Below are 24,615 nucleotides of genomic sequence, written 5' to 3' on the forward strand. Positions count from 1 at the left end.
CACCATGGAAGTAAATTAAAAAGTAATTTAAAATGAGCGATGACAAATAAAGTGATGACTGTACCTCTTTTCTTAGAAGAGACTTTTCTTTATTTTAGTCCACCGTAGCGTTGAAAAACTTTACCCAACCGCAATTTTATTTATATGAAACTTATTTATTTGCATGAACTTCTTCCAAACTTAAATTATACTATATTGCACTCCAAATTGCATTCTAAAGAATAAAATACATTAAATGTTCTCAGATTTACTGTTTTTGAGTAAAATTAGTACTTAAATGATACAATGATACGATTACATACAAAAATTCTTTTTTTTTTATTAAAATTGCTTATATAATGGTCTGACACTTATATGTAAAAAAAAATTTCGAATCGCAAATAGTGTACACTAATTTAATTAAAGTGATTCGTATAACTGGATTCGTAGTTTCCAATATTATTATCATTGTCTTTATTACTCAAATGAAACATATTATTCAGAAGAAAAAAAAATTTTCATTTTTACGATACATCAATAGATTTAGCACACTGTTATTTTAATGTAATTGATTTGATTGAATTTTAATACATTAATAATAAATTAAAGATAACTCATTTCTTTTCATTTTCTTAAAATGTCAATATTGCTCAAAACTTTTTCCATCACTTCAACATTCAAAAACAAATTTTATAAAAATCAACTGACTTATAGCATTTTTAGTTTTTTTGTTTTTTTTTTTTTCTAAGATTACAAATATTTACAGTATTTTGCAAAGTGAATTATATTTGACTTTTTATACAGCTTCACTAAATCGACTTAAGAGGACGCTTTCATACTTTTTATAAAAATTCCCCTCTTTCAGCTTTAAGCTTTCTTAGCAGTAGGTAGCTCATATTTTGTTTATACATGTAAGCTACATGCAAAATAGCTTTGTTTGTAAAATAACCGTAAGGTATGTAAATAACCTTACCCAATCTCCAACCAGAACAAATGGCTCCCTACTAAAATATTTGACTGCAAAAATTTTATTGTTTGTTCTAAAATGAATGTTTCTAATTTTGCTAAGCAAGCTTGTAAATTGAGGTAACTTTCATTAGTTTAGTTTATTCACAACATTTATGATTTAATTATTAGATAAAAACTGGTCTAGAAATCGTTGACTATTTGCAATTAAAATATATTTATTCTTGTGATAATTTTGTCTATTAGAATTCACTTCACATGGCTTAAAGAATTATTACATTATTAGAACATTATTTCAAGAATTTTTAACTTGGAATATATTATTCTTGTGAAACTACTCTTATTTTAAGTTTTTTGTTATGTTTGTAGAAGTATGGTTAATTTCAATAAAAATATACTTATCTTTCTTTGCAGTGCTTGTTAGATATTAAAAAGAATGAGAAATAAATTGAAATCGAAAGAAAAAGCCGAAATAACACTCAATATCATGCATTAAAATTTGCCTGTCATTATATCATAATAAAATATCCGGTCTTCAAAAGCCATTAAAAAAATCGAGGTGATTTCCGTAATCGTGATTTGTAATAGAGCCTCTTCCAGTGTTTTCATCACAGAAAAAAAATGGGAGAGAATTTCTCAAAAACAGAGTGAGATTTCAAAAAGTTAAAAAAACACGAATAGACTTGGAAAAAAATTATTTCTTCAATTACAACACATTTTTAACATCTTCTAATTGAATATTTTTGCTGCATCATCATATGGAAAATGTTCTATATCTACTTTTTCATCAGCTATTATATTTATTTGGCTGAAAAATATCCGTATTTGTTTCGTTTTGACCGTTTCTACCGACATTTGTTTCATTTTCATTTGTCCGCCACGGAGTAGAAGATGTCGCCTTAACAAGGTATTTGTCCATCTTAGATTCATGCACAAAAAATGTAAACGTTTTACATGAAGAAACCTTACCTACTGTGAACACGTGGTTGCAGAGAAATGTGTTCTGAAAGTTGTTCCCTGGTTCGGAAGGGGGGTGGTATTCTGATGTTCGCACTGGTTCTGAACAATGCTGGTAAATAGGGAAGCTAGATAACACGGACCGATGTTCAAAATAATGAAAGATCAAGGAAGAAAAGTGAAACAGATTTTATTCAAAATGGCAAAAGACTAAATTTTTTCCAAAATTTGCGCATTTTGAAATTGATTAATAGAGTGCGCGAACTTCTCACGTTTATAATTTTTTATTGCGAAAAAAGAAACAAATATGTGAGATTCTCGCGCTGTAGTGAAAACACTGCTCTTCAATTTACGAAACAACAGTATTTGTTCTTATTGTTTCAATACTTGTATAATTGTAGGTCTATAGTTTGAACATCACTATTGGCTTAAAAGTAAAATATATAATTTTGGAAATTTATCCTCCTATACTTTCCAACAATCCGAATTTTTGAGGTTTACTATATTTGTGGTTGAAACTGATATCTTTGTTATATTTATTGAACTATTTAAAAATTATTTTGTCCACAATTTTTCCTCTTTTAACACTATATTTCAGATCTTAAACTTCATATTATTAAACACATGGTCAAAACTGGCTTTCCATTCAAATGAATACTGGTTGACCAAGAGTACACACTTTGAATATTCGTAGAATGTACCAGAAATTTGTTTAGTTTCAAAAATTTTTAAATATCTACCATCTTTGATGCATATAAAAATATTGCTTGCTTAGCAATCTTGAATTAAATGCATTTTTGATGAACAATATTGTATTATAAATTTTAATTCCAGTAATATTACTTTTAGCCATAAGCAATTTCGAGCACTACTGAAAAAGTTTCGCAGAAAGAGAATTCGTCAGCAAACTGCTCAAGAAAGGGACTATCAAGAATTATTAGGTAAATTTGTTTTTTTTTTTTTAATACTTCAGTTTTTGATAATTATATGTGCTGTTATAAATTGTGTTTACATGAATGTTTATTTTCTTTATTTTAGAACTTAAAAAGAGAGAAAATTCACCAAGTTTTATTGAACAAGAGGAGGATCGGCGGAGAAATTCTCAATTATATGAAGAATTTGAAGAAAGAGAGCGGTAATTTGAACTACTTAAATTCTTCTACCAAAATCTATAAACTTGCATGTTACTAAACTTGTCATGCAAAGATATGCATTACATATTTCCTGTCATTCAGAAACTATTTTACAAAACTAAAATTACTAAAAAGTAACGTTCATTTTATTATTTACTCAATAAATGTCATAAATATATTCAATGACCTTGCCTTGAGTAAATAAAATCTATTTTTAGAGAATATCTTTACAACTGCCAAGCATAGTAAAAAATTCTAATACCTCTTCATGGTTGTTAGATGTTTTAAACTTATTGAAATTTGTTATTCCGTCTCGCACTTTCTTTTCTACCAACATTTTGAAGACTAAGAAAAGGAACCAAGGCTTTGCGTGAATTTCTTAACTTTCCTTATCGAAAAATACTTTAACATCTACATGTCACTTGTGTTTTTATTTCTTGATGGATGGGACATTTTGTTGAACTTGCCCCTGCAGCAGAAAAAGTTGCAAATAACATTTTTGCTAATATTCCGTTGCTTGTCAAGAAAAATTTACATGGTGTTTTCCATTTTTCAGTCTGCTTGGTATTTAATTAAAATAACAAATAGTTGTTTTATGTGAAAAATTTCAATGTTAGTCTACAAAAATTGTTTTACCATTGTTAAAATTTTAATGTCTTTCAAACGTTAAATTCATTATGTAGCATTATTAATCTATAACTGCAGTTAATATGTAATTTTGACCCTTTTTTCTATTGTTCATCTTAATTTCAAAGTTCTTTATTGTTATTTATTATCCCTCAATTTTATGAAAAGTTAAGGACTAGATGCTATAGTAAAGAATATAATCAATGTATTTTTATTACTTCATGTAGTGGAAAAATAACATTTGTTCTTCTCTGTCTGTAGTAAACAATTTCCCCACATATTTTTTTTTTTTTAATTATAATTCTAAGCTAAATATAATTCAAATATTTTCCAACCCTGTTCACTTATTTGCTCCTTTATTATTATTAATTCAAGAATTCAGTTGCTGTCTGTAAATATTTTAACATTAATATGCTTTTTTCCTTGTTTTTATACATCATTTATGTTGACTCTTTTTAGACTTCGTAAACATAAAGAATGGCTCTGGAGAGAAGAGATAGCTCAGAACCAATTTAGAAAGAAACAACAGCAGCTGGAATTAGAAAAAATTCGACGCGAAGAAGAGAGGGTAAACTTTTACATAATTTATCTACTAACAAAGCTAAGCAATGTTGCATTTTTCCAAACATATAATTGTGTCGTTATGTTACATAAAAAATTTCACATACTAAATTTATATTTAATTATCATTGTTCTTTGAGTTTATAATTTATTAATGCATACATTTTTTATTTTATTTTTATAAATGTATTTATGAGAGGGGGTGGTCCAGCATATCTTTAGTGTATAGTGGAAGTAGCATCATTGTAGTATTAAGCATATTTTATGAGATACATTTTCTTTGGTTATAAAGGAGGAATATTTATCCCGGGAAAATAAATTAAATTATTTAAGCAAAATTGATTTATTATCTTTGTTATCTTATTATAAAGAATCTGGCCATATTTTTAAATTCATAAAATAAAAAAAAATATGTGGAGATTCATTCCTGCCATCAGGGCTGATTGTGCTCCAGAAAAATTCCGGATTTTTCACTAACAGTGATCCGGAAGTTTCCAGAGATCGAAGGTCCAGACATTTAAAAAAATCATTGATCACAGAAGTTTCCGGAAATCAAATTTTCAAAGGTGGAACTTAAAAATACAGTTTATTTTATTTGTTTGTTAACGAGAGCCGGATACTTTATAAGCTCATTTTTTCATTTCAGATCATTTTTTATCAATAAATAGTTATTATAATCATAAACTCAGGAAAGACATATTTGTAAATTTTAATTACTTCTCCAGGTCATCATACGTATGTGTAAATGGTATAGGTATATGTAAAATTGTAAATATATTTTAACTAAACTAAGAAATATTGAGAATAAGGAAAAAAAAACTTGTTTAATTTTTTTTTTAATGTTTTAATTTAAACTGTCTAAATACTGTCAATTGTTCAATTAATATTGTCAATTAAACTCAATAAATTTTCCGGAATTTCGACTTGAGCTCACAATGCCATCAAAAAGTAAGCTTTAAAATTGAACGTTTTGGCTGAGGGCCGAAGCCCCCAGTCCTAAGGCCAAGAATTCAAAATTAAAACTCAAGTGAATTGTTCCCAACAGACAGGAGCATGGGAAGAGATCCATGGTTGGCGATTTATTGAAAGATAAAATAGCCAAGAGCAAAGCCAACCCCTCGTAATCAATATTAAATTTGAAAAATAATTTGGCTATGGCTAATAACCAAAAAAACTGTGAGAATTAGTATAACCCTGTGATCGAAACAATTTTGTGGTAAGAGAAATAATGAGTTAAAAATAGATTTTTATGTTCGATATAGTCGCGACAGTGAATTATTGAGTTTTACATTTGTATTGAAATAAATAGTTAGCTGTTACATTGATTGTTAACAAAAGAATAAAATATTTATATTAGCTTTTTATAAAATGTATTAAAAATTAAATAATTTGTTTAATTTAATGAAAATTTGATTGAGAATGATTTAAAAAAAATGAATTAAAGAAATTTTAAAAGCTAGAAAATATGTAATGCCTATTATGGCATTGCAGTATTCATAAAATGAATACTTTTTTTTTAAAAAAAAAGCATATTTATTAGACTCTGTAGCATTAAAATTTAAAGTGTTTGATATTATTTTTACTTTTTTTAAAGCTTTGGGATGTTCTAAATACACTTCTTTCTTACATTTCTCTGTATTTAGGAACAATTAGTATTTATTGCTTTTACATACTATAACCTTTTGTTCTTGTTTTAGCATCCATGTAAAATTATAAGCTCAATGGTGAAGTTACTCTTAATCACTAAATTGTCTGTTTTTGCCGTCAAGCATTAAATATAAAAATTAAAGTGTTGAGCACTGGTTTTGTTAATTTTATGTAATACATTAAGATGAAAAGTACTGTAGTGTCTGTTACAGAAAAAGGGGTAAACTATTATCGATGCCAGTGATACTTTATTACTTGTGGTAATAGGTTCTGCTGGTATTGTGGAAATAAATACCTAGTACAGGTACTGTTGCAACTGATATTAAACTTACCGTTAAATGGATAAGTGCTATACAAAAATGTAAATAGTTTTTAATATTTTCTCATTTTTGGGCTAAAATCAATTACATAACCCAAAGGAGATTCTATTGTGTATCTTAGAATATCTTAACTATTCTAGTTGTTATTCCTTTTTTATTTTGTTTGTTTTCTCTTTTTGTTTTTTCATTAGAGTAGTATGATTTTGAATTTGGATTAGTACATCTGTTTCTGGGATTAAACATTACCAGAACAATACCAGCACACTGCCTTGTACTTTCCTACCAGTTGAGGGTAGTATCCAGAAGCTTCATTTGAGGAAAATTTTACATACAACATAGCATATGAAATAGGATACAATATATTGAATTAGATTTAAGAAATGCATCAAAGTAAAGATTAAAAATTATCATATGACAATCTATTAAAGTTAATAAATAATGATTAATTAGATGTATTGTTTGACACATAGTTGCTCTTATATATGATTGCAATACTTACATAATTATATTATCCATGCCAATAATACAAACGTTTTGTTGGTCATGTTTAACATCCTCCTATAGCAGATATTTTTAAATAAAATTCAAAAGCAATAAATAAAAAATGTATGATGAAGTCGACAATAAGAGTGTAGAAAATGTTTAAAAGGCAAATAAGAATGAGATTTACCTTAAACTTGAAGAATTTATGAGTTAAGATTTAAGATCTAGATTTTTTACTAATTAATTTATTAGGTTTTTTTTTCTTTGTAACTAAAGTAAACTTAAAAAATTTCTTAGCGAAAATGGGAAGGTTTTTAAAATAAATTAATTTGCATGGGTTATATTGTAATAAGATACATTTGATATAAGAGTAAATAAGAATAATTAGTGAGACTTACATATTTCATAAGTGCAACGAGTACTGACCCTGTAAATACTGAAGACTCAGAGCTTGCATTAGTATCTTATATGGTCAATCCACCATTTATAATAATAAAAATTTTCTTTTTTTATGATATTTCTTATCTAAATAGTTCTTAATATTTTATTAATTTATTTTTCTACAAGTGAAAAGTTAATATTATGTGATGATTTTTTTTTCGTGTATATGTATTTATGTTGTAATAGTAATAATTAGAACTTTTTTTTAATTTAGAAAAGAATATTGGAAGAATTTGAAAAACAGCAGAATCTTGAAAATAAATTGGAATTAGAAAATAAAAAAATGAAGAATCAGAAAGAGGTGGTCTTCAATTACAGATATCCAACTAGTTTAATTTTTACATTTTCTAAATATATTTCACTGTTTCTTTATGTTTCAGAATTTTTTTTTTTTCATTTTGTTCTAAATCATTTCATGGGATTTATAAATATTTTCAATTTTTAGTATAAATCAAAACTCTTCTAGCTATATTGTTCTTGTAAAGTTTTTTAATTGAGACAATAGTTTTTTCTATAATTAATCAAGTTTTGTTATAAGTGCAGGACATTAGGGGCCATCTTGTATAGCCATTTAATAAATATTTTATATTAGCCTTGCTTGCCCTTATAGATACCGGGGTGTTAGTTAATAACTGCCTCTAGCATATGTTTTTAGTATGCTTGTCAAAATTTAAATTAAAAAATTGGACATGTTAGATGTTACAAACAAGCAATTTCTTCTCTTTTCTGCTTCTTATGGGCTGCTGATAATTTTTTTTTTAAAAAAAAGCCAATGAATACCAATGTTTTGCTAAAAAGCTAATCTTCTCTTATTATTTACCTTTTAATTTTTGGTAATTAACTGTCATTTTGACTTTGTGCTATTAAAAGAACATTTAATTTAAATTTTAAAGTTTCTTTATCAATTTATTTACTTTTAAAATTGCTAAATTTTGTTGGTGAACCCTACTATAATACTAACTTTAGTTATTATTATCAGTAAATTAAATTCAGAATTTGTTTAAAAAAATTTCTCAGAAATATTTATAAATTAAAATGGATATTTATTCTTTCAAATACCTGATTTTAGAGAGAGAAAAAAATTGCATTTTCTGTATTATATTAATTTATTGTGTAAAAAATATTGTACTTTGATATTTTATTTGATACATATTTTCAATATGATCCTTAACTTTCACACAACTATCAAATCCTTGATCTGGATCTTCAAAGCGATTGGATAATCTTCAACATGTATCTTTTAAGTGTTATATTTCCCTTACATACTAGTCAGATTTATACAAGCATCAGATTATTTATTCAGGCCTGATATTCCTCCCATTTTCTACATTTTAGAAAAGAAAAAATAATGAAGGAAAATGCCTTGTTAAATGTTTATTTTTCTTAATATTTCTACATTATTTTATTGTTATACTTCATAATTTTTTTATTGTATTTAATCATGATTAAAATATAAAACTTAACAATTTGTTAGACTGTTAATGTGCACTGCACGAAATAAAAAAAACGGCCTACCCTGAATAACTTTTGATCTAATGATCAGATTTTCACATTCAAGGACTCCATTTTAATGGCTCAAGGGGCTGACCTCAAGTATGCTAATTAGTAAGGGCAGACGATATTTTAAATTTTGGAATTGGACAAGAAATGTACTTTCTCTAAATAAACATACCTTTTTTTCAATGGATTCAGATTTTTGACCCCCAAATTATAGGGGGTAGCCGCAATCTGGGAAATATGGTCCCCCATAGTTTGGTCAGGTGAGCGATTCAAAGTTTGGACTCCTAATGTTAATTTTATTTTTGTGTGTTTCACCGTATCTTGAGAACTTTTTAAGCAAATTAAAAAATATTTGCACACAATTAAAAAATTTGCTTATTCAAAGATAATTCCATGCAAAAAATAAATTTTAGTAAATATTTACTATTTTTAATTGTTTTTCTCTTCAAACCATTAAGATGGAGTCCTAGAACGTGATGTTCCAATCATTAAAGTTATTCATGTTAATCAAAAGTTATCCAGGGTGGTCCTTTTTTATTTTGCTTACTGTACACATACAGTTAAAAAAAAAACATATAGGGTAAATATGAACCCATAGCACATACAGCATAAATAATTAAAATGGTATCTTTCATCTTTCATGCAGAATTGTTCCACACACTTTTTTAATTATTTTTTTATGATTTGAGTAGATAGGTATTTTCAGACTTTTTGTTCTCGTCCACTCTCATGCCTGTTTTTATAACATTGAAAGCTTTAACATATTGGCTACAATTTTAAATTTCTTGGATATCATTTTATTTTTCAGGCATTATATTGTCAATCTCACTTTATAAGTGAATGGTTTTCAGATTTTAGGAGATTAAAAGAATAGTCTCTTTATAAGAAATGTAGTTGGGGCTTTATATTACTATACCTGTTTTTGTAAACATAATTAATTGAAGTGCTTATAAAAGAAATAAGCTTCGTGTGGAAAAAGGTTTCCTCGAACAAATACATTACATGGCAACCATAGAAGGGAAATCTGAAATCAATGAAAGAAAACAAAGAATTTGATTGAAATTTCCTCTCAGCAATTATTTAACCAAATACTGCTAAAAATCAATTTATCATTGTGAGGAAAAAAAACATGCAAAGTGGCATTTTAGGGAATATGAATCACAAAAATATTTTCTAAAGGGTCATTATTATTATTGAAAAACTTAATTTAAAGACTTAATGGATTAATTTAATGTGTTCTGCATGCAGCTAAGCATAACATGTTTTTCAGTCCAAAAAGCTGTACAATTTTTAACCCACTGACCATTCTACACATAGAAATATATTTTTTGATCCTTCCAAATAGCTAGGCTCATAAAAACCTTACTTCATTTTCTAACTACAAGCTCAAATTCTGCAGAGGTCGGGAGTTTATTTCTCTTGCTTAATCATATATTTCTCTTTCTTTGCATTATTTGGATAATTGTCTGTAAAATTTTAGTAAATACTATAACTATGTACTTTTCCTGTGTGTCAATGTTTGCATAAATTCACAATCTCAAAATCAGTTAAAGTTTTATTTGGTACCAAAATTTCATGTTACATTCAGTATCATTTTAATATTTGATTTCATTTATTGTTTCACTACTTCTTAACTTTTTATTCAGAGTTTTTCAGTTGTATTAAATAACAAAACCACTTCATCATCTAGGAAGCTCTTCAGGAAGCCTTAGCTAGCCTACCAGAGGTATGTTTCCCACATTATTGCTCAATTATCGAATGTTTTGTATACCTTATTATTTTTTGTTTCTTTGCTGTAAAATATAAAATTTCACATAGTGATAGTAGTTTTTAGTGAGGATTACCATTGTGTGTTTAAAATATGTGAAGTTAGAGTTATTGGTTCTCTTATGGAAACAGAGCTGTGAAATTTATTCTTCTTAATGATGTTTAAATTAGATTTAGTGTAAAACTTTAAAATATTTCAATTTTAGTCTCTCTTCTCCCTTAAAGACTAGGACGGGATTTTGATCAATATTTGACTCTTTTTACCTTTATGCAGGGTATCTAAATTCTGTTGTATATGCAACTGTTGTCCTATCTTTAAGGAGCTATTTTAATTACTCGAAAGAAGTTTGGAGAAGAATGTAAACTTTATTGGCTTTTTTTCTCTTAGGAATCTTTTACAATTTTCTCCCATTTTAGAAACAACAAAAAATTTTAGTTTAAGATTTTATCGTGATTCTGCTGAGGTTCTCTGCTAACCTTTATCGCTTCTCATAAAGTAGTTTTACTTCCCAGGCTGTAAGTAAGACAACTTACGGTGATAACTGCTGAGAATATTATTAGAAAACGACATTAATTTACATTGCCATATTCGTGCATTGAGTATGTCTAAAGTGATTAGTCGATTTTGAAATTGATTTGTCGTAATAACATCTTAAAAATATCTTTATTTGAAAAACTATGTTAAAAAAATCTCAAAAACGAAAAATAACTGTTGAGACAATTGGCGGAAAAGGACGTAGATAATGGATGGAATTGTCCCAAATAAAGTACGTCAGAAGATTATTACTCAAATTCGAAATATCATATTAAGAAATCAAATCAAACTTTACCAAACCGTGTTGAAACAGTAGAAGATCGGAAAAAAAACTTCAAAAACTTATTAATTATAATTTTTTAATATTCATGTGTCTTAGTAACATTGTATTAAAAATATTGAAACTTAAATGACCCTATTAAAATGCCAAAAAAATGAAAAATAGCTAAAGTAATTTCTGAGAAACCACATAGATTAACAACGGAATATCCATGAATCATGCGTATTAATTAATGATCACTCAAATTTGAGCTTCAGGTGCCACAATATTATCATGTTAAAAATACTGAGTTTGAAAAATCATCTAAAGATTGCCAAAAAATAGGATAAATAGCTATAAAAAATAATACGAAAAAAGATGAGTATTAATGATGGAATAATTGTCATACGAGAATGTTAGGAAAACACAACTCTACTTCGAAATTGGCATGCCGTAATAACATTGTAATAAAATTATTGGAATTTGAAAAATCACATGAAAAAGAAGGAAAATCCTGGCCTTAGAAAGTTACTAGAAATTTTTGTTTTTGTGTTTTCTGTTGCTAACATTTTGTTTTTTTTTACTAGCAATTCGCTACTTTCTAGTCAACTGAATCGCCCCTCATGTCAACTCTACTGGAAAATCCAGTTGATTATTGATTTGATTTTATCATCTGAAATAATCATGACCTCTTCTAATTTTTTAGTTCTTTACATAATTCCTTGAAATTTTGAATGTTTTTAGATTATTGTCTTGCACAGTGTTTGCTAGCTTGGGAATTCATACAAATAATGTTACTAAGTAATGAAGTGAGACTTATATTACAAATCTTGTATAAAAAAAATATTCCATTGATTCGATCTTTTGTAAATTCTCAATTTTTTTTTCATTAGCTTTAAAATATTTCATTTTGTTCATAATGAATTTATACACGACCTATCTGCAATGAATGAGTGTAGATGTAGATATGTCGAAAAAGGGATTTTTTTTAAAAAGTTTATGTTATTACTGTGTATTTAATATGAACTTAATATGTTTTACTTTTCAAAGTTGTAAATTTAAGAATGTAATTGAAATATTAAAATGTTTTTATATTCAGTTTTATCTTTCTCAATACACAAAAAAAATATTGCAGTGAATTTTGTAATTGGGTATAGTTTGTATTTAATTGGTATTTCATAGTGTCTTTGTGTCTATTTTTTTTCCTTGTTAGCAGCTTCTGTCAAAATTTAAGGTTTTCTTTTTCCTTTAATATAAAGTACTGTAATGTTTGAACCTTGATTTTCTTGCTGTAAAGCCATAACTAAATCTTCTGCCTTTAAACTGTGCATTCAATCCAATTCCCCCAAAACTTTCTTACAGCTTCATATTTCTTCACAACCATCTTTTAATGTTTATTTTGAAAGTCTGATTATCATTAAATAATTTTGCAGTTAATTATTAGTAATTAAATTTTTAGGACAAGGGTCCTTTTCACAATCCAATTGCTCCAAAGCATTATACTAATGACAATTCAGGACATCGTGATGGAGGACAAGAGCAACCACAATGTCAGTTTTTTGCAAAAACTGGTGCATGCAGATTCGGTGAAAGGTAAAAGAAAAAATTCTTTTTTCTTATTTTTTTTACCTAAAAATTTAATAATTCATATTTTAAGTTCTTGCAGAACTATATTAAAAAAATTCTCAGTTGATAATCTTAATACAAGAAAGCTCTATGTAATAGTTTTAATACAAATGAATGATTTTTCTGCTATGATCAATTAAGAATAATCTATGTTATTAATGTCTTCTAATCTAAATTAATTTTCTTTTCAATGAATATCAATTTGGTTATCTCTCTTTACTCTTAGTTATGAGAATATTGAGCTCAAATAAAAATATGCATGATTGTTTTTAATTAGTGATTAGTGTTATTAATTCTTTTTAGCAGAGCTTTAATTGGTAAATATTAAAAAAAAACGTTAAAAAAAACTGATTAAACCAAAAAAAAATTCTAATTTGAATCAAAATTTTATTTTAAAAAATTTAGTCATGGACTTATATACCCCCCTTAATAATATTCCTGCCTCCCAATGTTGTTGTGGTCGTGATAAATCTATGTCAAAGTGTTCTAATTTGTGGAGTATTGCTTACATAATTTTTTTAAAAAATAAAAATTATGATAAAGTTAGATTTGCATTTTTATACTCTACACGTTCTTTATTTTTCTTTTTACCCTACTTATTATGAAAGCAGTTTAGATGGGGGGTTTTTTTTTATGTATTTAAAAAAGAAAAGGAAAAAACAATTCTATAGTGTTATTTTTTTCTGTTTTTACATTATAATTCTCTTTTAATAATTTCACAATTTAGCTTTTGTTAAAATAATCTTTGTTGTCTTTAAAGTACTAATTTGAATTATCATTATACTAAGCATCCTATTATGGAAGCAATCACATAACTTTTTTTTTCTAAAAATAATGTAAGTGCAGTAGAGTCCCGATTATCCGAGTTAATGTGGACCACGACTAACTCGGATAACTGAAAAACTCGGTTAAAACGAAGAGTATAAAAAAAAAAAGAAAAAGTTGGTATAAATGTAATATATTTAAGAAATATAAATTTTATACGAGTATACCACATACAATTCCTATTACAGTAGGCAACCGATTATCCGGAACGATCGGGACCATCTCTATTCCGGATAACTGATTTTTCCGGTTTTTTGAATAGCTACAAAAAGCTGTTTCTTTTATTGTTAAATCCAACTTAAAAAAAAATATTTGGAAATAATCTTAAAAAGAAGAAAAAACGATGAAGTAATACACTAATGATTATTTCCAAAATGATGGTAAGGTAAACATCTTTCAAAAAAGAAAGAAAAATCCTAAAATCCTATGAGGAAAAAAACATTTTTTTAAGAAAAATGGCTGGAAAATTTATCAAATTTCGTTCCGGTTTTTTGGTTTTCCGGTTTTCTGATTTCCGGATAACGGGTTCTGTACTGTACTATTAAAAAACTTTCTTGAAAAAACTTAAAAAGTATACTTTGTGAGAATTAAAGAGTTTTTAATTAAAAAAAAGTCCTTATTCGTTTTTTGTTTTACATAACTTTGGTGCTTTTCTGCAGAAATGTTTCGCCATTTTTTAGGGATAACAGGAAGACTGGTGTCACCTCTTTTTGCTGTTCTATGTATTCAGTAGCATTTTCGACAGCTTGAAGTTCATCTATGTGAGAGATTTTTATATGTTGATTTTTATCGTCACTGTCTTCATCATCTTCGCTAGGTTCATTTTCATTATTGACAATATTAACGATCATTTCATGGGATAGAGTTGTTAGATTTTGTTTTCCCGAGTGTTTGGAAGATAAAATTCAGATTTATTTTTCGGCGGTATTTTTAAAAATAAAAAATAAACTAGAACAAAAAAATCCTTAAAATATTTTATTGCTCGGTTAAAGCGGAAGCTCGGATTATCGGGACTCTACTGTATATAAATTATATTTTTTTGGTTCGCTTAGAAATTTATATTTGGTATTGTGTGTTTAATAATTCATTTATCACCTCTAAACTTGAATTTATTTTATTACAGATGCTCTAGGGGTCATATACACCCGAGTGTCAGCACAACTATTCTAATCAAAGGAATGTTCACACATTATAGTATAGATCACACAGGAAGAGAAGATCATGATACTGATATGGCATTGGAATATGATGATAAAGAAACTTATGAAGACTTCAAAAATTTCTATGTTGATGTTTTGCCAGAATTTAAAAAATATGGCAAAGTTGTTCAATTCAAAGTCTGCTGTAATCATGAACCTCATCTACGTGGGAATGTTTATATCCAGTATTCTAAGTAATTTTTATATATAAATATGTGTTTCTATTTCATTGTATATTGCTTTTTAAATTATTATATTCTAAATGTAATTCTTGGATTAAATATTTTTCACATTTATATCTTTCCGTGTTTTCTATTTTTTTTTTAAATCCTTTTTTTTATCTACTGATGAGGGTATTAAAAAGCAATTAATTTGTCTTTGTTATGAAAAATTTATTAGAATATATTTCACTAATTAATTTTTGTAAAATTATATATTTTATCATTTAAAATGAGACCTCTCTGTCCAGTTTTGCTATGTTGATAGTTTTATTTTTATGTTGTAATTTAATCAAACTTTAAGCTACTAATCCATTCTATTAATCAGAGACTATTGAACATTTGTTAAACTGTTTGTCTCTTGGTTATGCATAACACAGCACAAGCATTGTTAATTAATAAATTTGCTGCAAATATGCCTTCTTAATTGTTTTCCAGACCTATTCTTCAATCTTTATTTTTTTATTTCACTTGTTTTTTCTGCAATTTTATCCCTTAATTCTGTATAATTTTTTAGACTGTAGACTAATTAGGCAACTTTTAATTAGTAATTATTTATATAACTGGCAGGCTCTTTTCACCAGCCCTTGTAAGTGCTTCTCATTCATCTTTTTTTTTTCCTTAAACAGCAATATCTCTCACAAAACATTTTATTTTCAAATTATACAATTATTGTAATTTGATGTACAAACATTTTGTTAATATGTTAATCTTAATGTAATGCATGATTACCCAGATTTGAAAAATAATCAATTGGGAAAAAATTAACCTTAGAAATATAGGTTTTTGAACTTAATAAGAAGAAATAAATGAGAAGTAATTCTACTCATTAACTAGACTTATAACAATTTAAATTTGGGAACGTTTTTTATTTTGCTCTTTATTGAATTTTTTATTTATTTTTTAAATTTTCGATATAAATATTATATAAATATATGTGATAACATTTCATCTTTTTTTTTTCTCGCTGACTGTTGATTGACATATACTTGAGTGTGAGCTTACGAAATAAAAATTTCTCAGAAGAAAAATAATACAGCAGGAAATAAATAATCAATATTTAAAACAAAAAACTTGAAAAAAAGCACTTAAAGTTGCAATTACTTTCGAACAAGTTGGAATTTTGAAGAAAAATTGGCCTTAAGTTCTCAGATAAAAATGGCACTTTAACTCCCTACTTGTATTTTATCTAGATCGACCAAACATGATATTTTTTCCTTCAAGTTAAGCAGTTAATAATTCTTAAATTAATTTCCAAATCTCAAATTTTTTATAGGCATTGTGTCATAAGTCGTAGATTAGCCCCTGAATACAAAAAGAAAATTTTTTATATGATTTCAAAATAGTAGTTTTCAGAATTTAGTGTAGTCTGAAGTTTTGATTTTTATTCATTTTAATTCAATAATTTAATTTTTATTGTTTATAGTGTTATAGTTTTAAAAATTTTGTTTGAACTTAAAATTGCATATTGTTTTTGTAGTGAAAAAGAAGCTGTTGAATGTTTCAAAAATTTTAATGGCAGATATTATGCTGGGAAGCAGCTAACATGTGAATTTACTCATGTCATTAAGTGGCGATCTGCTATTTGTGGTAAATATCATTAATTTGATATTCCTTTATTATTTAATTCATTTTTTTGGTTGTATGATCCAAAGTATTTTAATTTGATTGTTATGTAATATATATAGACATTCAATGTCTCAAAAGAACAAATTTAATTAAATATTTTTATTTTCTTAAGGAAACCAAAATGATTCAATACAACATCTATCTTATAATTTAATAAACTACAATATTCTTTGCATTTAGTTATAATCACTGTGTGTAGTTCAAATGTGTCTAGTTAAAAAGAATTCTTATTCATTTTTGTAACATTACACTAAGTGTAATTCTTACTATTGTAACAGTCACTCTTTGTGTAATGCTGCAAATGCTAACTGAAAGCCGGTGCTTCATACAGGGTAAGACAGAAAGTTAATCTTGTCAATTCTACACAATCATACATGAAATTGAAAGGTATATGCAGTCACAATTAAAAAAGTTTTAAAAAATCCCAAGTTTTTTATATTAATGTTATGAGATCTTCTACAAAATTCTCTATATTTTTTTCATATTCACTTGCTAATTTAAATAAGTAATATTTCTAATTTTAAACTGAGACTCAATAAGAGTGTAACATTTTAAAAAGGAATGAACTTTCATTTAAGTAATCAGTTAACTTCCTTTCAGAAAAATATCTTTCAATTTGTTTATGAATATTTTTATGCTGAAAGTTTTTTCTTTATTTTAAACTTAAGATCACATACTGTTCAAAAACATGTTACAACTATTGAAAATACGTTTGAGGCCTTTCACTATTCAAAATGTTAAATTTAAAAATATGCTGAAGATAATAAATGATATTTATATTCAAGTTTGTTTAATGCCAACTGAAAATATTGCAGCAAATTTAAATCTGTAGTTATTAGTGTGTAATTGCTTTTTATATTTTATTTCCTTTTCTGTTAATAAGAATTCCTGAAATTCCTAATTTGTGACTTTTATTTGTTTCGAAAGAAATGTAAAATAGAGATAATGGGCTGTGAAAAACCCAAGATAATTTAACCCCTTAACTGCCGCGGGCGTACATATACGTCTCAACCAGACGATGCGTTAACTGCCGCAGGCGTATATATACGCTTTCCCAAAGTACCATGCCTTGCATTGCGCTGCTATAAATAGAACTACACCCCCTACTTTAGAATGCAGTAAAATGGCCTTGAAAGTGTTTGCTTTGCGAACGTATTACTAATTTCGGAGGAGGAGGAATGGGAAAAGGATGTTATGGAAAAGTGATATTGTATTAATTGCTTGGGTGTATTTATTTGAGTAAGGTCGGGTTTATTCTTTTTTCGCTTTCGTTTCCCGTATGTATTTGGTGCTTTTTATTATTTCCATCAATGTCTTCAAAGAAAAATGCATCGCGGAAATGTGCTGTTTGTTCAAGAAAAAAAAATCCCGCTATCAGTGTGATGAATATGATGTTGGTTTATGTGTCCAACCATGTTTCAGGATTTATCATACAACAGCTAAGTTTTAACATCTTTTATATTGTATTTTTATTATTTAATTTAAATTTTGTATTTTCTATCTTTCCTTTCTCTTGTCTTGTAAAAGTAAACTGTTTTTAAATTGCAAAGCGTGCATCATTTTTCCCCACCAAAACACAGTGTAAGAAAGTGCACTTGCGCGAAAAACAGTGGCACTGGGGAGTGCACGTTAATTTTACTCGGCAGTTAAGGGGTTAATATAACTCCAAACAAAAATGAGTCATGACTGTTTTCAAATAATTTGCATGACCTGATTTAACTTACAAACCAAAATGTCCTATAGTTCATTACTAAGGTTGCAAGTTTGTCAAAGCCCAAATATTCTTGATGATTTCTATGAATTATTAATGTTGTTTTTTTTTTCAGATTATCGGAATATAATTTGTTTGTTTTTTACTTATTCTTTTTAACTTTTACTTCCATTTTGACATTAATTTATACTTTTCTGAAATTTATAAACTTATGCATAACTGATAAAGCCTTTAAGAGGAAAGATCAATAACAAGACGACGAGAAAATATAATATTCAAGAGATAATCTGAAACCATTCAAGTGAGGTGATCTTTTTAACTCTTGGAGGATAAATTAAAAATATCATGCCTCTTTAAAGTACAAAAAGAATGCATACGGAAGAAAAAGTTTAGTTAGCCCCCACTGCAAACAAGAGAACATACTGAAATGATGGGGTAACACAGGCTATTGCACTGGACTTCAGCTATTGCGTTAACTTTTATTTTATTATTCATGTCATGCCCATGTCTTTCAGTGCATATATTTTACACTTTGGTATTTGTGTTCCAGTGAAATTTTTAAAAATTTCTCGCATATCTTCCCCGAATTTCTGTTTCTTTGTTCCCGCTACAAACTTGCAACCCTACCCATAACTTCAGTGGAAGTCAGAAGCCTTCTAGTAAAGAAAATGATAGATCAAGGATAAAAAAAAGTCAAGAGACTGTCTCAACTCTTTTCCATCTCAATATGGAATAGGAAAGTAGAAAGCTTAATTATCCACCTCTTCAGTTATAAAAATGTAACTCCATACAACAAATATAAACATTTTTCTAAAGTATAGCTGAAACTTCATCACTTTATGTAAACAAAAGGTGTTTGGTTGATAACAAAACCAAAATGGTTTATAACCTACAGTTTTTTTTTTTTTTTTTTTTTTTTTTTTTTAAATTATTTATTTTAGAAAAGTTGCCAAGCTTCCAGTGAATTCTCGAATCTATCACTTCTTAATGTATCTAAAGCCTTGAACCTTAAATTAGGTAGATCATCAGATAACACTTTTGTTTTTAAAATTGCCCAGTCACAATAACAGGTCTCACTGTCCAAAAAGAGCCTTTGCCTGTAAATTGTTGTGTGATTTAAGAATACATAAAGTTGAAAGAAAAATAGTGCATGGAAAACAAAAGTTAAATACAGATTCATTATTTTCTGCCAAAAGATGCACAAGAAACGCATATATTAATCCTAATAACATTTTTCATGTTGTGCAGTGAAATTTATAGCTGAAATATGTCCCTTCTCGTAAAATTGTCACAACCTCAAGCATTTGCTTTTACATCCTGATAGGTTAGAAAAAAATTTAATATGTGCATAAATGTGATTGATTCGGCATATTTACAATATTATTGCTTCTATAAAAAATATTATTGTAAAGGAAAGTTTTTTTTATATTTGAAAAAAAAATTTTTATATTCCAAAACTTTTTCTTGTTTATTTTAGGTTTATATTTTCGCAAAGCTTGCCCTAAAGGAATCAATTGTAACTTTTTGCATGTATTTAAGAACCCTTCTAATGAGTTTTGGGAAGCAGATAGAGATTTATCTCCCAGAGAATTTGAAAGCCACTCACATTCACGGAGAAGTCACAATTCCAGGTACAACAGTGAGCGTTATTCTTCACAAAGAAGTCATTCAAGGGACTTTAAACATCACCAGGATGACTACAATCGGGACCGTTATCGCAGTCGTTCTAGCAGGGTATCAGAATCAGACAGTGATGAGGATGATAGAAATTATTCTGTGTCCTCTAGAAGCCATTACAGAGATAAAAATGAATCATCACACCATAAGTCTAAGCATAGAGACTCTAGATCGAGATCCCGAACTCCCAAAAGAAATTCTTCGAAATCTGAAAATTCTAATAGTTCCAAGAAACATAAACACAAAAAAAAGTAAGTTTCATTTCTTACATGGATTGATTACCGTTGAGTTTTTATATTCCTTTTCATTTACTTATACATTTGTTTTTAATTGATATTTTAATGATATTTCATTACTTTCTCTTTTTCTAAACTTATATCCTAATAGCACTCTATCCTAATAACTAACATCCTAATAACAGCCTATATAACTTACACTCTAGGTTTTAGGGTGTTAATAAAAACTTAAAAAGAGTTGAATTTTATCCCCCCCCCTCCCCGAGAAAAAAAACAAATAGCATTGTTACTCATTCACTAGATAAGAAAGGTACTATTTGAACATCAAAACAATAAAATTGAGGTTTTCAATTATAAGTTTAGTAAAAAATTTTATCATTGTGCTATATAAACAAAAAAAAAATGGATTAAAATTATATTCTAATATATTAATGGGTCATTTGATAGTCGAAATACAGTCTAAGTTATATATAAAAGCCAAATCTTATCTATCATTTATTAAAACAAAGATAATGGTTAGCTGAAGAGTTTTTTTTTTTTTTTTGTCAGGCATGTTAATCTGCAGCATACATGCCTAAATAAAACCCTTACATACCCAAACATCTATTTCAAATGCATATTGATGAAATTATATTAATGTATTTTTTATTTATCTGCGGAAAAAATGACATTTATGTCACTATACAGGGTGTGTAGTGTTTTTAAAAGGTGCTTATTTTCGTTTTTTAAAAGCCCTTAAATGTGCTTTTTTTCATTGGGTGTTTTTAAAAAGTGCTTAATTTTCCCCTTTTTCAAAATGAGATTTTTCCTTTACTATGTTAATTTTCGCTTCGAATTGTGCAAAAAGACGCACTTCACATTGTTCTATTCAGCGTTTTCACAATTAATCCAACCCAATCTATTTTCGGCGTATCGTCAGTCCATAGCTTATGAAAACGCTATTTGCTTTACATGATTCAAAATTTCATGCTTTTTGACACAAGTGTCAAAAACAATGCCAAAAGGTTTTTTTTTTTTTTTGACATGACGGTTGAAACAAGATAAAACCGTCAATTGTCAAAAACTTTCCAACCCTGCCTAATTATGATATTTTTTATAGTGCTTTAAAATATTTTTTGAGTGCTTGAAAAGCGCTTAAGAGGGGCTTATATTTTGCTGCATAATTTGGCTACGCACCCTGTTATATGTGCCTCAACACTTTAAATTTAAGCATGAATCCGATATATTAAGTATTATTAACAAAGAAGTAATCAGTACAAATGAGTATCAATGGAGTTTTTTTTCATTGAGCATTTTTCGCCTTTGATAGATAAGCATTAATGAAATAGAGCAGAACATTATTATTAACAAGGATGTAACCAATATGAATAAGCATTGTTGGAGTAAGTGCAGAAAATTTTTATAAAAAGAAATATTATTGTCAGAAGTATTAATTCTCTAAGTCCCTGAGTAAAAGTTTGCAAAAATTTCCACTCTACATGCTACTCTCCCATTGAAAAACATGAAGGAAACCAGTTTCTCAATTCAGGAATGTTTGCAGCTAAATGTTCGGAAAAAACCAGGACTGACATTCAGAGGGTTAAGTATTATTTGCAAATGTATGTTATTTTATGTGCATATTCCTTTTATCCAAAGCATTGTTCAGTTGTGACTGATAAATCAAAGGTTAAAAGATTTTATTCCATCAATATTTATTTCCATAAAATTATTGCTTTCCTCTGTGTACAAGTTACATCACAATTTGGCTTTAATTTTATCATTGCACTGAATGTTCTCTAACATATAGTTAAAAATATTTATATACTTAAAAATATTTTATAGTATTTTCAATTAAATATTTACATGGTGCAATCGTGTTGGACATGGATAATGCAATTTTCAAGCTCGTCATGCTTTCTGGATTTAATTCCTGAAGTGCCCTTTGATATTAATGCTTGAAACATATTCTCATCAGAAAGAACTCTATTATTTTCTGGCAATTTTTGGAAAATATTTATTTCTTAAGCTTAAAATACATGATTATTTTAAAGAACAACAGAAATAGATTTTATTTTTTCCTTTAAATTTAGATTTTGTGGAGCAAATTTATTAAATTTGTCTCTTAAGTGCCTTTCACGACCTTAAAATTTTAGTTTCATTTTTACCAAATAAAACCTTGCATTTAACTGAAATTTTTGGAAAAAGTTACCTCTCGAATATAAAGTGTATAACGTCATTTTAAAGAACCACACACGTAGAGACTATTCTACCTTGCAATTGAAAAAGCAACGTAAGTGCTTCATGATTAATTCTGAGAAAAATGGCTTGACAACTTTTCTCCTATTGCTAATGCTATGAATGCTAAAATACAATTTCTAAAAACTGATAAAACAAAATTTATTTTTGAAAAATTTTCTTTTGTAATATTTGTGTAGCTTATGGTGTAAAGATGCCAAATAAATAAAAATCTCAATTTTGAATTTTTTGTTGCTTACATTGATTTTTCACTTGCACGACAGTATTGATGTCCTAATTATGTAGGTAATTGGGTAAGAGGTGTGCTTTGTTATACCTTTTTAACTATGAACCTGATATTTTAGATTAAGCAAAATATCTGTTCTAAAATTATGGAAAATAACTATTTTCCCTCACAAAACTGTTTTATGAAAATTAAATTATTAGGGTGTTCATAAAGACTACTCTTAATCTTTATAATTAAGACAAAAAAGTATACACATTTGAGGTCACAAATTAATATGTAAGCATAGCAAAGACAAAAATAATATCGAAATCTGATAGATCATTGTTGAGAAAGACAGGTGTACAAACATGTTAACCTTTTGGCCCTTACTAACCACCCCATGTGTAAAATAAACCAATTAGTAATTTTGTAGTTTTTCAAAATATAAAAACAATCTCTATTATGAGTTATTTAAGTATGTGTTCAAGTTTATATTTATAAGATTTTTTATTTTTAGGAAAAAGAAAAGCAAAAAATGGAGTTCTAATGAAAGTGAAGATAGTTGAACTAGTCTTATAATTGAACTGCTACAAACATAAATTGATATACTTAATAATATTAAAAATTGTATATAACTTAAAAAATAGTTGGTTTTTTTTATAACTTCGTATAAATACTATCACTGCTAAGTACTACTTAATAATCAACTAAACATTATTGTTAAAGTTTAAAAAGTGTTTTTATTACAGTTAAAGTGCCTCAGAAAAAAATTGGTATTTCTAATATTTTTGTATAATCTGCACAGAAAAATTAATAATATTAAACATTTCTTGTTTTTATTGCATAGTCGAAAAGCTAATTTTTTTCTCAAAAAATTTATTGCTTTTATCTATGATATTGGAAAATATCAATTGAAAAATGCTTTAATACCAAACTAGTTTTCAAAATAATTTTCTGTTTATGTTGTGAATATTTAAACATGCTCTTGTTTCTATTGATATTATGTCTCGTAATATTTTTTCTAATTATAATTTATGTACATATGTAATTAATAGTCAATGCATTTTTAAGTAATAAAAATTATTCATTTTCTATTATGTTTCAAGTTCATACATTAATTTAGTTAATAATATATATATTGTTTATAGTTTTGATTTATCGCTCTATGCTCTCAGTCAGTAATTCCCTACTGTTTGTCTACGATGGGTACTCTGAAAGACATTCGTCTGGAGGGGTGTCGGTGACTATGGTAACGAGGTATGATTATTTCAAGTAGGGGTGCGGGGTCCCTCTTTAGGACTGGTTTCGGTGGGAGAAAAGGAGACTTCTTTCTTCGGTGTATTGTATTAGCCCTAGAGTGAAGAGAAATGAGCATTCACGCCTGAAACATCGTTTACAGCGTTCGATTCCTTTTTTAATCTTTTCTCTTTTTCAAAAGCTTCTAGTTTAGAAAAAAAATTCAACAAATTTATTTGTGTTGTTATTAATTTTTTTAATAAATTTTTTATTTTATTTTTCCTCTTTTAACTTTTTTGAATATTGAGAAATGCCTTTTAAATTTAAAAAAGGTGAAGTTTTGAAATCACAAGCACGTGAAATTGTGCACAATGTGTTTGAGTTTTTTGCTTATGAAGCTAAGGAAAAAGCTCTTAAATTACCTCTCCAACAACCAGCTCAAAGAGCATGTCTGGCTACTGGAGTGTCAGACTTCACACTTAGAAAAATAAAAAGAGAAGTTTCTTGTTTAGGAGAAGACGGTGTGTTGCGCACTACCGGAAAAAGCAGGAGAAGGAAATCTGGTGGACTTGCTTATCTGGATGATTTCGACAAATGCTCTCTTCTGATTTTCATCGATACTATTTGTCCAAATACAATGACA

General features: G+C 27.5%; 1 protein-coding gene across 1 annotated transcript; it reads left to right on the forward strand.

Moving 5' to 3' along the window:
• The first annotated feature begins 956 nt into the window (after positions 1–956).
• LOC107448857 (uncharacterized) lies at positions 957–23,830 on the forward strand. Its single transcript, XM_043050410.3, has 11 exons — positions 957–1,065; positions 2,752–2,843; positions 2,941–3,037; positions 4,122–4,230; positions 7,329–7,415; positions 10,305–10,340; positions 12,635–12,768; positions 14,750–15,019; positions 16,524–16,633; positions 19,861–20,311; positions 23,254–23,830. The coding sequence occupies exons 1-11, from the start codon at positions 1,025–1,027 to the stop codon at positions 23,300–23,302; spliced, it is 1,476 nt and encodes a 491-aa protein (XP_042906344.2). The 5' UTR covers positions 957–1,024; the 3' UTR covers positions 23,303–23,830.
• The last annotated feature ends 785 nt before the right edge of the window (positions 23,831–24,615 follow it).

This window comes from Parasteatoda tepidariorum, chromosome 8 (assembly GCF_982258835.1).
Source record: "Parasteatoda tepidariorum strain Cologne lab strain chromosome 8, Ptep-v5.0, whole genome shotgun sequence".
Classification (NCBI taxonomy): domain Eukaryota; kingdom Metazoa; phylum Arthropoda; class Arachnida; order Araneae; family Theridiidae; genus Parasteatoda; species Parasteatoda tepidariorum.

What these genes read in the sequence shown, in the direction of transcription:
- LOC107448857 (XM_043050410.3), top strand. Translation starts at nt 1,025, where the DNA reads ATGAATGTTTCTAATTTTGCTAAGCAAGCTTGTAAATTGAG. An exon ending in AAGCAAGCTTGTAAATTGAG is followed by an intron (nt 1,066 to 2,751) that starts GTAACTTTCATT and finishes TATTACTTTTAG; the next exon opens with CCATAAGCAATTTCGAGCAC. An exon ending in CCTTAGCTAGCCTACCAGAG is followed by an intron (nt 10,341 to 12,634) that starts GTATGTTTCCCA and finishes TTAAATTTTTAG; the next exon opens with GACAAGGGTCCTTTTCACAA.